At 35.7% G+C, this 16,325-nt stretch overlaps 1 protein-coding gene across 1 annotated transcript in view; it reads left to right on the top strand.

Moving 5' to 3' along the window:
* FIG4 (FIG4 phosphoinositide 5-phosphatase) overlaps positions 1 to 16,325 on the top strand; it is a 48,881-nt gene that overhangs the window by 24,715 nt on the left and 7,841 nt on the right. The window contains exons 15-21 of the mRNA XM_054280190.1: positions 2,182 to 2,348; positions 5,123 to 5,261; positions 8,009 to 8,067; positions 8,625 to 8,772; positions 9,584 to 9,667; positions 12,401 to 12,596; positions 15,036 to 15,118. Coding sequence (XP_054136165.1) covers positions 2,182 to 2,348; positions 5,123 to 5,261; positions 8,009 to 8,067; positions 8,625 to 8,772; positions 9,584 to 9,667; positions 12,401 to 12,596; positions 15,036 to 15,118 — 876 coding nt within the window. The remainder of the gene's footprint in view (positions 1 to 2,181; positions 2,349 to 5,122; positions 5,262 to 8,008; positions 8,068 to 8,624; positions 8,773 to 9,583; positions 9,668 to 12,400; positions 12,597 to 15,035; positions 15,119 to 16,325) is intronic.

Here is a 16,325-nt window from a genome sequence, read left to right as displayed (position 1 = left end):
GCAAAATGCTGACTGAGAGTGAGGACTCATACATACTTTCATGGAGAATGCCAAACTGGTAATTGTGTTTAAGTACATCTTACCTTGCTATTTCCTACTTTTTCTTTGGGAAGATTTCATAGTTTTTGATTTATTGAAGAAAAGTTTTTCAGCAAAATTGTTCTTTCAGATCAGGTGTCAATGATATTTATACAAGCATCCTCAAACTCTTTATGAAAACCCAGCATTTGTATTGAAATGCTTTGGGGTTAAGGGTAAACTAAGCTGCTTAACTTGTACACATGCTTCAGAAATTAATGTAGGGCTCTTTAGGGGCTGTGCTTTTATTCTTTTAAGCTGTTGTTGTGATTATGAAACTTATGGCTTCATTGCTGATTTTAACTAGTGGTTTGATAGTTTTAGAGGATGGAGACCTAACTTGTATTCAGAAACCACAAGTAGTTGTGCTTCAGTCCCCTTCACCTGAGATATACCTTCAGTTCCTCCTTTTTTTTCCCATTAGTTTCCAGCACTTGCCTGGTGCCTGGAGCTGGTATGTGCTGCACAAACCACCTCACCTGCAGCATGTTGGTTCACTCTGCAGGTGGGTGCCTCCTGGCCTCTGCCTGGTGGCAGGGAGAGCACCCACTAGTGGCTGTGCCTCTGATCCACCATGTCCCAGGTGCTGGGAGCTGCATGTTTACCTCTGGGAGTAAATAATTCCTGCTGCCAATACCGGTTGCTGTGCAGCCTCCTGGGGCTACTGGTCAAACAAAACCAAACCAACCCACCAAACCCAAAGAAACAAATGAGATTCTCATACATCATATTATGCTCTCTGAACAATGTCTGTGGAGGCAAGTGGGCTTGGGATTATTTCTTTGGGGTTTTTTTTTGTCTGTTGTTTTGGGGTTTTTCTTTAGTTTTTTTTTTTTTTTTTAAGTTACTTAGCAGATGTTTCCTTCTAATTGATCTTTTTGTACTTGACCTTGGACAGAAGATTTGCTGGACAGCTATTTAGTTTTTACAGAAATGGATTTGCTGCTCAGATAAGTGTTCTACATCCAGCTCCTTTCCAGGAGAACTTCAGTCAGGTGGTTGCTAGGTTACATATGCAATACTGTCCCTTTTGTTGGAAATTTTATTAGGGGAATGCTTTTGTTGTCTTGTTCTGGTGCTTTTTTAAAAAAATAAATTATTTTGTTGTTTGTTTCTATCTTCCTTTTCACTCCCCAAGGACTTTTTTGCTCTGCAGGTATTACATGTAGATGCCTGAGTTACTTTGTCTTCCTGTACTGATGTGAAACACATTCCAACAGGTTTAATGATTGGGTTTGCTTTTCTGTTTTGGGGAGGGGTCAGGGCTTATTTTGTTCTGGTTTGGGGGTTTTTTGCCTCTTAACTAAACTGCCAGTCTTTTTTAGCAAAATATCATCCTTGTTGTTGTTTGGCTCAAGCAAAGTCATAGTCTCCATTTCTGAGAAGTACTTTCCAGTCTCTTATGTTTTAGACTGAGCACCATCTCCTTAAGATAGCCTCTTTTTGTCTTGTTTTTGTCATTGATAGGAAACTTGTTTAATTTTTGCTACTTGAACTAGTCCCAGTTTGGATAGTGTCAACTTCTTGATGCCAGAGGACTTTTTAGCCAGCTCCCCTTGTTCAAGTCAATTCTTAGCCAATTCTTTTTGCTTTCTGCTTACATCAAGATTTTCCAGCTCCAGCAAATGTTACCTGACTGCCTCCATTTTCCTTGCAAGTCATGTTTATTCATTTTGTACCTTTGAGTCATCTGTAACTGCAGAGATTTTTGGAAGGTTATGCTAACTTCATTCCTGGTGTACTTAACAGAAGATGTAGCCTTGAGATATTGATAGGTTCTGTCCCTTTTAGTGTATTAAACATGTCTTGCTTAGTGAAGATATATTGTTTATTTTCTCCTCATTAAGTAGTACGACATGTTAGTCTTCCTGAATCTACAGAACTGCATACTCTGTGTAAACCTCTTCTTTTATATTAAGAAGTAATGAAAATCTCAAAGTTGAAACCTTCTTAGTAATTATTATGTCTGAATACAATTTTCACATATTTATCTGAATAAAGGCAAAGGAATTGTATTGCACTTGCAGAAAGACTTTATTATATTTTCTCTTTTAAAATTCTGTTTAAAAGTTTCATAAATTACACCTTTTGCTTTTCCTTCAGATTATTTGAAGAATTATATGAAGATCATGGGGACACACTTTCTCTGCAGTATGGAGGCTCTCAGCTTGTCCACAGAGTAAAAACCTACAGAAAGATTGCTCCATGGACTCAGCATTCCAAAGATATTATGCAAACACTCTCAAGATACTACAGTAATGCTTTCTCAGGTAAATTTAAGTGCTTTCTTTCAGGACATTGTTTGCAAAACATCTTACTCATGATGTTTCAGTAATCTACACCATGACCTTATGGCAGAGTTCCTCTATACTATAATTTCCAAAAAATTTTGTAACATCTGAAATAGGTATTCTGACTTGATGATATATTTATTTATCCTGTGTTGTAGCATGCAGCCCTTTATTTAGAAAATGCACAGATGTAGCACTGCATCTGTCAGTGACATCTGTAGATCAGTAGAGGAGCAGGTGGGTGTTGCAGAGTTTTAAAAAGGTGGACACAATGACTTCAGCAAATATAAGGAAACTGGTAAATCTAACACGAGTAGAAGGCTTCATGTGGAGTATTTCTTGTGTTGTTTCTGAGAGCTCAAAACAAAGCAAGCTGTAATGTGTGTAATTATTTTGTGTAAATAGGAGCTACAAACTGTTAAATCTGTGGTAGAAAAGACAAAATTAAATTTAAAAACCAAGTAAAAAATCTAGGTTTTTTATTCAAGTAAGCTGTAAAATATTAACTTATTCCTTTATTAGCTCATGTTACTCATTAGTTGAACACTGAGTGTTCTACTTTCTCCTGGGCAGCATTGCTAAGGGAAAACTTCTTTGAAAAATGCTGAGCCTTATTTTATGAAAAATTTAAAAAAACCCAAACCTGTGGTGTGTTTAGAAGTCTTGCAAAAGATCTAAAAGAATGATCAAAGGACGGTCTAAGACATGTCAGAAGTGCAAACACTGAGTGCTACTGTGTTATAAATATTCTGTCAGTCCTCTATTACTCTTTTTCACAAAAGTTGCATAGCCAGGGGTGGAAGTACCTTTTTTTTCTTTGTCTTAGCACACTGCAATTATTTAGAGACTGTGAATTTTAAAACAGTGAGTTGGACAATGGCTAGAAGTACTTCAGTAATCTGTTTTGTTTGGCTGAAATTATTGCTTTTGTATATATAGCAATGTTGAGAGCACACCATTCAGAGTAACTTTTCTGAACGTAAGCCACATAATTTGTGTATCTTTGTCCAAACTAAATGGGGAATAGAGAACTTGTTTATTTCAGTGATGTGATCTCTTATTATTTGCATTGGCAATAAAGTCTGGCTTCATCAATTCTTTTGAGCCAAAGGTAGCACACTTGCAGTGTCACCTGTACTGTGACATAGAAGATGGAGCAAATCTCTGAGCTGTTTATGCCAGCCACTGAAATGGTTAGGTAGAAGCCTGAGCCAAGTTCTAGGTCCACATCTGGGGCTGTGGTCTGCTTGCAAGTATAGTCATCATATACGTGTCTTCTAGTAATGAAAGAATTTGTTCTAAAAAAATGTTACAAAAAGAAGAAAAAAATTGAGAAATAGATAAAGTCCATCTCATAATCTCAATGAACTTGTAGGAAACTACACAAATAAACATTAGTCTTTACTAAAGTCAATACTGTCTTTGAGTGAAATTTTCTTAAAAGTGGCGCCCACTTTCCCCAATTTACTAAGGATTTTGGTATTTGATCCCATTTGAGGCAAATATTTTTGGTGCTGTATGCATTCCTTGTGTTTGAAGATGACATTGTTGAAATGTAGCATTCAATGTCATATTTACTTTGTTGCATTTTTAGTTTTAAAATATTTGTTTCAATGAAATTTAAAGGTTCACTGTCCTACACTGCCTGTTCAGAGGGCAACAGCTAGCTTGTTAATGTGGCACATTAAGAGAGATCATTTTATTCTTTAAGTTTTCTAAGAAAGCAGAGAAAAAGGAAGCAGTTTTAGAACAAGGTGCTGATTTGCTGTACTGCATTTATTATTGTTGCTATTAGTCATATATGCTTTAAAATGCAAATAAAAATCTGAGGGCTAGCTAGTTCCTAAATCAGCATTTCCTTGTGTTTCTGATCCAAGAAACATTTTTTTAATACTTGTGTATTTTATGTACCTGAATTAAACAGACTCAGAAAATTTTAGTGATTTGCTTGGGGTCATACAGTATATAAGATTCAGAGCAGGGTTGAAAAAGGCCTGCTATCACTGCTTCCTAAATAAATCTCTTAGCCACACATTACTGCTTGTCTATCATTCAAAATACATGAATCTAAAAATAATCTAGTCTTATAAGAAAGTGTTTTCATCTGTTGACCTCAACGCTCTGAGGATAATTACTACTAATTAAGCTGTAAGGATGAGAAAAAGTAAGACACGTATTGAGTGATAATTTGGTGGAGCTTAGAATATGACAAGCTAAATTAATGGTTTAAACCAACAGGGAACAAGTCCAAATTGCTAAAAGGTGTTTATGAAATTTAATCATTTTACTATGTATTGGCAAGAAAATCCCAAAGAATTCATCATTTGTATGTTTTGTTGGAAACTTGTGTTGTATGGATATTGTTTAATTTCATCATTTTTCAGTTATTTAGGCTGCAGTAAATTCACTAAGGTATGTCAGATTTCTTGAAACATGCCTTAATCCATGCATGTGCTTTATGCACACGTGTGGGAGACAGAGTTGCAGTGTGAGGTCTGACTTTTGCCAAGGCTGGGCTGCTGAGGGAGAAGCCAAGGGAAGAGGCAGCATTGGTACCAGCCCCACGTGCCCTGCAGTGTAGCAGCTCTGCTGTCAATGAAGTTCCATGGTGCTGCTTGAAGCCCAGAGGGCCCTGCAGCAGTCATAGGACACACACTCAGTCTCTCAGGAGCAAAGAGAAGCACTGAATGTGTGTCTGAATGGGCCTGAGCTGTGCAGTGCTCCTCGTGTTAAGTGTGCCTCTTGTCTTACAGATGCAGACAGGCAGGATTCTATCAATCTCTTTCTGGGAGTGTTCAAGCCTGCAGAAGGAAAGCCACATCTCTGGGAACTTCCCACTGATTTTTATTTGCATCACAAGAACTCCCTCAGTCTGTCACAGACCAGGCAAAGGTATTTTGCTGTTTTATTTTTTATTTGGTATTGCTCTAATACATTATAAAAAACACACATTGCTAATCAAATAATTAGGTCAACCTGTCAAAAACTTGCTCACTGTTTTTTAAGTTTATACAAAATCTTAAAAAACACCTTCAAGAGATTACCATAAAATGCTGAATGTTGATGTTTCAAAGGATTTGTTCAGTATGTTAATTTCCTGTGGTACTTAAAAATACCACAGGAATACCACAGGAAGTTTAATTTTATATGAAACTCGATCCTTCAGTGTGAAATGCTTCAGTGTTGTACTGAAGTACAGTTTCTACAGTTTCATTAAAATATAGGTGCATTCTTAATTTCCAGATTTATTAATGGTTGAATTTGAGCTTATATGAAAAGGATAACATTTCTTTTTCTATGTACTGCACTTAGTCTGCAGCTGTCCATACAAAAAAACCCATGATTTTTGGCCTTCCTTTTAGCCTATGTCTAGCCTGTTTTAAGACTATTTGTCTTCATTTGCATCCCACTGTAGTTGTTTGGCAATAAACAGAAGTAATAAAGTATAAAATTTTAAAGTAATTCAATTGCTTCACAGAGGGAAATGATTTTTTGAAGACTATGAATACTATGCTTTTAAAAAAATCCATTTTAACAAAACAGACAGTACTCAACTTGTCAACTAAACAATCTCTTAGGATTTTGGCTGGTTTTGTCTTTATTCATTTTGTGAGCTGTAAAGCCCTTTAGGACAAACGGCAGATCTGAATACCTGCATTTAGATTTTTGTCTGGGCAAAACTGCAAGTGTTTAACCAGTGTGATCAGCCCCTGCTGGCTGCTTATTCTGTTAACCTGTCGCAGCAGCTGGCACATAATATGGCTCTTTGTGAATTTCTGTCCTCTTGTATTGTCTCCTGAGGCTTCTCTTAAAGGTAGCTTATATGAGCCATGAAACCAAGTGCTATTTCAGGCACACATTAAACATGCAATATTAATTTTCTCAACTACTCATTCTGAACATTATTGTATGTCTAAAATTAATTCAGCTGATATATAGCAAATATGCAAATGTTCTTATCTCCCTTTCATCTGTTACTCTGTTAAAACAGGCCATCTCTTATTTGTCACACATACTGTTCTCAAATGAGGTGGAATATTAAAAAGAAATATTGGTACTCTTAATTTGCTTGTTAATTATTTTTTACCTTTCATTCAAACCAGAATTTCTTCTGAGCAGTTATAATGTACAATCAAGATGTTTCATTATGTGAATAAAATGACACCTTCCTGTAATAACTAGGTGAAATAAATCTGTGAAAAAATTCCTCTAAGTAATTTTTTGTTTCTACCAACATTTTGACAAGTCCTTTGTGTAACATCTCCCTGCCTGTGTAGTGGCTCTTTTAGATTCCTTGGGCACAGCAGCAAAAGAAATAACAACACTTGTAATGAAATCAAGGGTACAGGAGAAGAAAGATGTTTCCTGTCATTGAAACTTCTTTGACTGTCTGTGCTTTTCCTATATTGTAATTGCCTCCTTATCAGGAGGAAGATATTTAATAAGGTTCATATCTTACTTCTATATAACTAATGATTCATGTGGAAGGAATATGGAAAAGGAGACTTTGTGTTGCCATGTTACTTATTTATGCTGGCAACAAAACTGGGTGTGTCTGCATCATTTCTGAAGGCACTGGAGAAAATTGCTTACTAGCATGGTACTTTGAGAAGAGGCAGGGCCACCAGGCATAACTCATTCCTCATTGTCTAGGATATACACAGTTCTTGGAACTGAAGTGTGTTTTCCTGCCTGTCCTGTACCATCTCCTAAATCCCACTAACAAGCCTATCCCTGGCCATGGGAATATGCCCATTGTGTCTGCTGCAGATGGCTACATTGACAGGAGTAGGAGATAACCACATTAATACTGATTACAGCCCTCACAGTATTGTGAATACACAAGTATTTGAAATCAAAATCAATGGAGACAATTGTGTTTTCATTCCATGTAATGAAGTAGAAGAAACTATCAGAATAAATCAGAGAAGAAATTAAAGTATATTTGAGAAGAGACAATAAAAATGTGTAAACATGAATGAAAGCTAAAACGTGCTTTGTTTTATGAATGTTGTTTCACTTCCTTTGTTATTTTACAGAAATCCTGAATAAGCTTCCAGCAGGGCTTGAATTTTGCTGTTTTACAGAAATCCTGAATAAGCTTCCAGCAGGGCTTGAATTTTGCTGTTAGATATGCCAACAGCTCTCAGACTTATGACAGCTGTTACATCAAATATTTCTTTCTATAGAAGTCAGCTGCTTTGACAGTCATCCAATCTTATTATCATTGACCTTCACCTCTTCATACATTTTTCCTAAATTTTGGGATCTGAATAACGTCTGTGAGGGGATGCCTTCCCCTCACTCCTCCCATCCTCCCATGACCAGAAGAAGAGAAATACATAAATACTTTTGATATGTACAAAGACATTAATACATTAATTTTCAGTGCTGTAGAGGTAGGCACCTGAAATGTATTTGTTAATGAAACGAAACCACTCTTCTGTCCATATCTGTATTGAGTTTTGTGTGTTTAAATTTCTTGATTTAAGAGCAAAGTAGTTGGACAGGGGCCTGTTGAAATCCTCCCTCCAATTCAGCAATGTTTCCTGAAGTGACACTGTATGGATGGGTGATGGATAGGTTAGGTACAAGATCCAATCTCCTGTATCGATTGTGTTTCTGGTTTTCCTGTACAGCTACACTTACTGGTGGACTACAGGTGTGCTTAAGCATTTACCTCTTCCTTTTGATGAAGGTAGGACCTATATTTGCTCCTTGCCTTGCAGAGTATCTTGAAAAAGAAGTTTTAGTCACAAATGTTTTTTAATTTATATCCCAAATCTGGAAAAAAGAATGTTTCCATAATGGTTTCTTAAATATTTCTCCACCCCCTCCCCCCTCCAAGGAGTTATGATTTTTCAATTGCAGGTTGCAAGAGCTACCTGAGTGACTAAAACTTGACTTTCATGTTTGTGACCCAGGGCACACTTAATTTTTTTTTCTTGTCTATTAGCATATATTTATAGTCTGTGCTGGTGGTCCTATTTGTCACAGTTGACACAATATAGCCTTATTTCTCTGGGGTGCTGTGGAGCATATTTTATTAAGAATTGTCATCATGAAATGAAATCAAATTACAGTGGCTGTTAATGCATATTTATTAAAGATGTGCAATGCATCTTCTTCATGTCATATTTCCTTGTCTCAGAGGGGATATGACTGGGATGGTGGCTAGGTGAGCAGGCTACTGTTTGATTAGATTTTTGCAAGAGTCAGTAATTGCTAGTAAAAAGATTTTTTTTTCCCCCTCAGTGACATGTGCTGAAAACAGACGCAAGTTGACAGTGAAGAAATTCCACAAATATGATGAGGAAATTGATATACACAATGAGTTCTTTAGGCCATATGAGTTGAGCAGTTTTGATGAGACCTTCTGCTTGGCAATGACCAATTCTACAAGGTATATTGGGATGGTTTGTGACTCTAAATCCTTGAATGGAAGTTGATGTGGTGTGGATTAAATATGCATTTGATTTATTATGTTAAATACGTGTCATTTCAAATTTAGCAAAGTTCTTGAAACTAAATCACAATGCTACATGGAAATGTTACTCTTTAAAAAAAATCCATAAAAATAGCAATTAGATATCAAATTATTTTTTATTATGGAGTGCCTAGTGTCTGGGCAGTTGATGCATGAGTGATGAACTTTTCTCTGTTGATTCAGATCACAGAAGCTACTTTCAAAACAATTGTTTTCTCATTGTTCTGCTCTTGTTTTGAAGTTGTTTTCTTCAGTTCAACTGGTTCTCACAGCTGGTCAGATATTTTGGGGTTTTTTTTTGTTGGCAGCAGTCAGCTGGCTATTCAGAGCATAACCTGAATCATGGTTTGGCTAAAGATTTCCAGGCAGATTATTTTTCATATACCTGTTTGACCCAGTTTGTGTGTTGGCAGCATTTTGAAAGCAATCTATGTAGCCCTGAGTTATCAGGCCTCTTCAGCACAGGAATGGAGCACGATGCTGTAGCATCTTTGGCAAGTGGTGATACTTGCAGATGTTTTATGGAACTAAATAATGCAACTGAAAGCTTTTTAAATACCTAGGTTATATGTACATCAACTTGAAATGATAAAGTTAGAACTTGATATCTCTTTATGATGATTCTTTTTCTTTGGTTCCCAGGTAGATGTTAGAGGTGGCTCTTCCAGAAAATTAAAAAAACTTATGTGTTGCACTTTGTTCATAAACACTTCTTCTATTTTGGCAGAGATTTTATGCCTAAGAATGTGGGCATTGATCCAAGTCCATTCACTGTTCGTAAACCTGATGAAACTGGAAAATCTGTGTTGGGGTAAGTCTGAAATCAGAAATTTTGTTCTGGTTTAATAGTAGTGAAATTGTAATGAAAATATATGAACTCTTATGTGTGAGTCTGTGAAGAATATTCAATGTTACATGGGAAATAAAAAATTCATTGATGTTATACTGCAGAATTGTACACTTTGAAAATCACATCTAATTTGAGATTTTTATTTGACACTAGGAATTCTTAATTTGACTTGTTTAATATTTTCTGTTTTCTCTGATTCCTCAAAGTGAAATTCATGGGAAGATTTTATCAATAATATACAGAAGTTATTAAAATTTGATCATCTCTTCATCGTAGTGTCAACTCTGTTCTCTATTGGAGTTGACAGCGGTGCATATTTTCTTGTTGTCTTTAAAAAATGATTAATTTTTCATAAATAGTGCATATTCTGAAACAGCAATAAATGCCAATTTCAGCATAGTCTTTGATAAAATATGTTATTAAAATATTTATGGATAAAATTATATAAAACAATCCAGCAACATTTGCAGGGACAAATGAATGCTTCATTTAGCTGCTTTTGCATCCTGGACCTGCTCTGTTACTCTCTTTGTTCCACTGCTGTGTCCCACAAGGGCTGTGCAGAATTTTCCTGAATTAATTCTCTCTTTGGTAGCTCATATTAAGGAAACCTTTTGTCAGTAGTTCCTGTGCTGTCACAGCATTATAAGTTCCTCTGAAAACTTGCTGTTTTGTTAAACACTAGAACATTGGACTCTCGTGTGCTCTTGTCCTGAGAGTCTCATTGTAAATAAATGTTGAGAGTAGACTATGCTTATCACCAGTAGAACCTCATTTTGTGCTACTGATTCCCTGGGAATAAACAGGAAGAATGTTCAGTGTTACACAGTTTGTCTCTGCTAAGAATTTGAGTTTATGAGTATTTTGAGGATAAGCTTTATACTTCCGATTTGATAAAATATCAGATTTTGGACTAATTTGTCTCCAGGTACTCCATTAAATAGTAGACCATGATATAATTTTCTCAGGCACTTCTATTCAAGGTCTTTGCTGTGATTTTTAGGGGTTGATGTGGGACAGAGAATCAGCTCTATCAAAGCCACATTCCACAACTCTCTGTGTATCATTTATAAGGCTTCCCCTTCACTGACTGTGTTGTAGGGTAAAACACGGCTTCACTCTTGCACCTCACCCCTATTTAGCCTTGCAAAAGGCAGTACCTTTGCCTTGCTCATTTGTCATCATCTTTTGATCTAAGACATTTCTGAAGGAAATTTGGTCATCTCTTTTTGTCTGTAGGCATTCAGGTCCCAAGGAGACTTAGATCTTGGCTGGGTACGTGTTGGGAGTGGGGTGAGGATAACACTCTTACCAGTTTGGCTACTTGCTCCATTCTTCAGCTTTCAGAAAGGACTGCTTTTCTTGTGACCTTCACCTCATCTAGAAAAGTAGGGAAAAATCCCTTTATTTTCCCTAGAAAGAATGCTTATGTCTTTATAACTTTCTGTACATTTCAGTCCAAGGAAATGTCAGGTTCTGCTGAGTCAGAAATCAAATGCCCCATGGTGTTATTTTCCTCAAGGCATTTGTTCCAGCTCTAAGATTCTTTCTGATACAATAATGTCTTTGGGGGTAGGGTATGCTCTCAGATCAGAACCTTTGAAGGACTCTCCTACGTGTTTATACATGTTCCTTGAGCATATGAAGTGTAGCTAATTTAGTACAGGGATAAACTGCTGTGTGAGTTTCACTTCAAGAGGCAGCCTCTGTAACTGTCATAGTGTGCTCTACTAGGGCTCAAGTGGTGCTGATGAGAGCACTAGACCTGCATCTCCTAATAGCATTTGCATCAATCTATGAGCTCTTTTCCCTGCCTTTAGCATGCTGCTGTCCTCCTTTAGAATGAGACACACTGTCTGTCAGTGATACATGGAACAGTCACTGCAGCAAGGAAGAGATGTTCCTTCCCTATTTCCAGGGATTTGTCTATAAACTGTCTATTCCATCATTAATGTCTATTCATTAACTGCCTTCCCTGAAAGATTGTGACAGTGTCTGAGAGGAAGTTGCAACTGAGTGCTCTTCTGTGGCCAGTAGGAGAGGATGCAGAGTACATAAGTTCGATATGGTTTCTGATGGGCAAAGTAATGTGTAACTTTCAGAGTGCATACAGTTAAATAAATCCAATGTTAGCCTGCTTACATAGAGATGCTGTATCTTGAAGGTTTCTTATAAATAGGGCCTTTATATTGACTAGAATTTCTTGAGTGAGAAATGCATACTGCATCAAGAAATGTTGCTGATTAAAGAATTAAATTGAGGGGAGAGATATGGAAAATAAAGGAAAAAAAGTGACATTACCATTAAGATTTGGAAGCAAGATTAAGGATGATATTGGAGTGGATATTGTTATTAATCAGAAAGTGTAACTTTTTCCAAGATCAAAACCAAAGATGTGATATCTCAATTAATTTTTATTCTTTTCTATTTATTCAGTTGTGGGGAGGGATTTAAGTAAAGAATCAGAATTAGTGGAGAAAAGCTGACAGAATCCTTTGGGCTTTCTTTAAATGCTCTGGAATAAGAAGAGATGGAAGAAGACAAATCAATCAGAGATTTTAAAGATGAGTAAAAAAGTTGCCTCAGAAGTTAAAACTTATTTCCCTGGAAAGGTTGTAGCCAAGATTAGGAATTTTAAATATTCATTGCTAATATCTTGCTGATTTCATAAATACACGCTGCCTTTCCTAATAGGAACAAAAATAATAGAGAAGAAACTGTGCTGCAGCGCAAAACAGCTGCTAGTGCTCCTCCACCCCCAAGTGAGGAAGCAGTGTCAAGTAGTTCTGAAGATGATTCTGGGACAGATAAAGAAGATGAAGGTGCAGTTTCTCAACGTTCAACTCCAGTAAAGGTGACTGATACAGGAGACAATACAAAAATCACAGAGGTAAGAAATTACTGTGTTAGGCAAGAAAGCTTAAAATTCACATTCCCTTTAAAAAGCATTATAGAGCAGTCAGAAGTAAAGCACTGAGAACTTTAGTGACAAAGGTCTCCAGTGTAATTGTTTTGTGTAGATATTAGTACAACTTGTTCTTAACCTTTTCTGTTCTTCTTGTCATGTAATAGTGAAACACAAAGGAAAATAACATTAAAAAAAGAAACCTATGGCATTTGAAAGGTATTCAGGTCATTACATAGTTTAAAATGCACCTGTATTAGTGTGTTAATTCAGAGCAGTAGTGCATGTCTGATTATCGTCTGTTACTGTGCTCTGGCACACATCATTAGGTGCCCTTGGAGCATGCAAATGATTCCTTTTCTCCAGGAATGTACTTGATCTACCTATTTTATCAATATTTAGTCCATGGGAGTTTATCTGGAGCAAACCGCCTGAAGGACACGTAGTATGAACTTGAAGTCCTGAGAACCACCTCTTGGAATTACAAGGCAGTTCCTTTTGGACAATGCCACTTGCTTAGGTCAATGACCTGTAAATTAATGTTCATTTCGTCTAAATTTCAACCTGATTTATGTGAACACTTTTAAATTGCTGTCCCATAATTATGTGGTCTGGCAATAAAAAAAAAAAGAATTAACTAACTTCAGAAATGTGCATGATAATGTTACCACACAGGTCCTATGCTATTACTGCTACTAAGGTTGCAGATAATGGCAATGAATAAAATAGTGAAATAAATTGCATTTGCCCAGTCAGGTGGAAAGAGTGTACATTTGCAGTTGTGGGCTATTAATCTTTTTTTCCTAGCATAACTCCCATTTTGTTGGAATCCCTTGGGTGCTAATTTAATGAAAATACTGAGTTGTATAAAGAATTATGGAAGTATCTATTTTATTAGTTCATGTAATAGTTCTTCAAATTCTTTCTTGTAGATATCCATTTTGGATACCATTGAAAGTATCGTAGCAAAAGGTTATGCTAATGTATGCTGTAGAAATTTGGAAAATATTTGTCGTCCAGCAGGGTTGGTTTTTTTAAAGCCACAGCTAATTTAAATGGTTATAGGATTGTGCATGTTATCACTTCTGAAGAAAATTGAGTATTTACAACCTTAGCATAAATGTAGTGCCTGATAGGCAACAGACAATTACACTGCCTTTTTTTTTTTTTTTTGCCTTGATTCAAATTTTGATTCTATTCAGTCTTTACCCTAGGGTTGTGTGTTCTCAGATAATGGATTTTCAGCCTTCAATAGTGCAATAGTGTCTTCTTCCTAAGCCAGTACAAGCACATTTATTTATTTGTATTTATACAAGGTATTTTATCTAAAAGTTTTCCATTATCTCTGAATAACAGAGTACCTGTTTTCCAGTAAATCAGATTGTATATAGGTTTTTTAAACAAAAATCCAAGTTGAAATGTTATTCTTGATTCCTCGTAGTGCATAATTTATGTCACATCATTTCCCTCTGTTTTGAACACACTTCAGCACTCAGACCTAAGATATCTTTTTTAGATTTTTAAGATGCTTAAATGAAAGGTGTGTGTAAACACAAAGTGTGATTTGAAACATTGAATTTCAATGGCTTTAAAATTGGGTGAGGTATTCTGACTTTTTAATAATGATAAGAAGAAATATATTCCAATTTATTAGCACCTTTTCATGCATTGAATTTTAGTCATAATTTACATTGTTAATTCATGCCATTCCTTATTATCTGGGGAACTGAAAAAACTGGTTCCGTTCTGTTCACATCTCTGAGACGTTAATAAAAATGCATTTATTCTTCTGGTCAGGACATACCTTTCTGAAGTTCTTTGACTTTGAATCATTTTGACCTAAGAGAAAATTGTCTTTATATTTGACTCACGTGTCTTGTCAGAAAACTCCCCTCAGTTTAGCACTGAATCAGTAGACACAGTTAGTGAGCTATTGCATATGCACTGATGCCTTGTTATAGTTGACTGACATGATTGCATAATGTATAAAATAAAAATAGTTCTATTCAACCTGATGTTTCTAATTATTGCAGAATTGACAGCAGGAAATGTGAAAGCAAATGTGGGAGCATGCTCTGAACAAATATGTTTTATTCTATATTAAGTTTCAATACAGAACAGAATTTAATAACTACACCATTATATTCTATTAATATAATTTAGTCTCCTAATATGTTGCTTTAGCTGATGATATCTTTCAAGAATTCTTCACTTGTTGAATAAATGTGTTGATTAATATTTTTAATAAATAATTTTCTTTAAAAAATATGTATAAACTATGATTGCTGTGGATGTGAGAAACCTATTTGTTTTTGTCTGCACTTCTGAAATTATATTTTGGCTTGTAAGGAAGTTCTTTCTTAAGGTAATCTTTCTTTGGATGTTGCTACAGTATTCTTCATCTGAATATTTCTTATGTTCCAGAATGTAGTACAAGCAACAAAAGACGTGTATGGAGTCAATCTTTCAGATATCCCTTCAGAAGAGGATCTTGCAATATATGAAAGGTGAGATAAATTTCCAGTGGTAATTGGTAAAGGATAATTTGAGTTAGTTAAGTGCAGTTTGTCAAAGTGCTGCCTTGATTAAACTTACTTAAATGAGAAATTTGCCTATATATGCTCTTCAAAATCAAACTGTTTCCATCTGTCTGTGTCAATTCTGATTTCAGTGGAAGCTCTGCAGATGTCTCTGAAAGCAAAATTTGGAGCTTAAATCAAATGAAAGATGCTTCAAAAGAAATACCTGTCACTTAATATAACCCTTGAAATTCATAAGTAAATTCATAGGAATTCCATATTCCTCTGATAAGTAAATTCCACAGAATTTACTTCTCAGTGGAACCAAGAATGGTTCCATGGTTGTAAGCTTTGTAATCTGTGGGGTTTGCATTTCTCAAGTGTTGAATTACTCCAAATCAGTCATAATGAAATAGCTTATTCTGTAAAAATGCATGTAAAATAATAAAAGTTGTCTTTTTATTTAACACGATATCATATAAGAAATCTACACTTCATCTCAGGAAAGCACTGTGTATATATTGAAATGAATACTTGTGAGACTTGGATTGACATGGCCTTGTGTGCATTTGTTTTTATTCTCTAATGTGTAATAGCAGTAGCTACCTTGTTATATTTGAAACCTTTTCAATTTTTAAGGGAAATTTTAATTCACTGTGATATCTAATTCGGTGATATATGGTATTTCATCCTGACTTAGTTCCGTAATCCACTCAAAGCATTTTTTCTTTATATTTAAAATTATATTCTCCTGCTTTTTCTTTAGGTGTAGCTATTTCTCTTGCACTCTTTTGTTCTTTAAAATTCCCACTTCTACCTATTTCCTACAAGCAGAGTCATTTGAAGACCCTGCACTTGAATAGGGTTAAGGAGGATGTTTCTCATTATAGCTGAATTTTTTACCTTCATCTATGCCTCTACCTCTGTTTCTTTTTTATTTTAACCCTAGAAGATGGATGCAAATTTGACAACTATCCTTTGATACAGCAGGTCGTTTTTGTGGTTCAGAAAATGGCCCAGTGTGAGCTGCTGTCTACTGTGAGTCTCTCTGTGCAGATGAACAATTCTGTGTTAACATCCAGAATTGCAGCTACTTCCAATTTTATAATTTCTTCAGGCTGGACTAATGTTCAGTCTATAGTAAAACTATAAACCCCTTGGAGGCTTTGAAGCTCCCTATTTATATCCTTTTTAA

Source organism: Melozone crissalis, unplaced genomic scaffold (assembly GCF_028551555.1).
Source record: "Melozone crissalis strain CALT ecotype California unplaced genomic scaffold, PUWL_Pcris_2 ptg000027l_1, whole genome shotgun sequence".
NCBI classification, from domain to species: Eukaryota; Metazoa; Chordata; class Aves; order Passeriformes; family Passerellidae; genus Melozone; species Melozone crissalis.
Note: the sequence above shows the minus strand (reverse complement) of the source record. Positions and strands in the feature narration are given on the sequence as shown.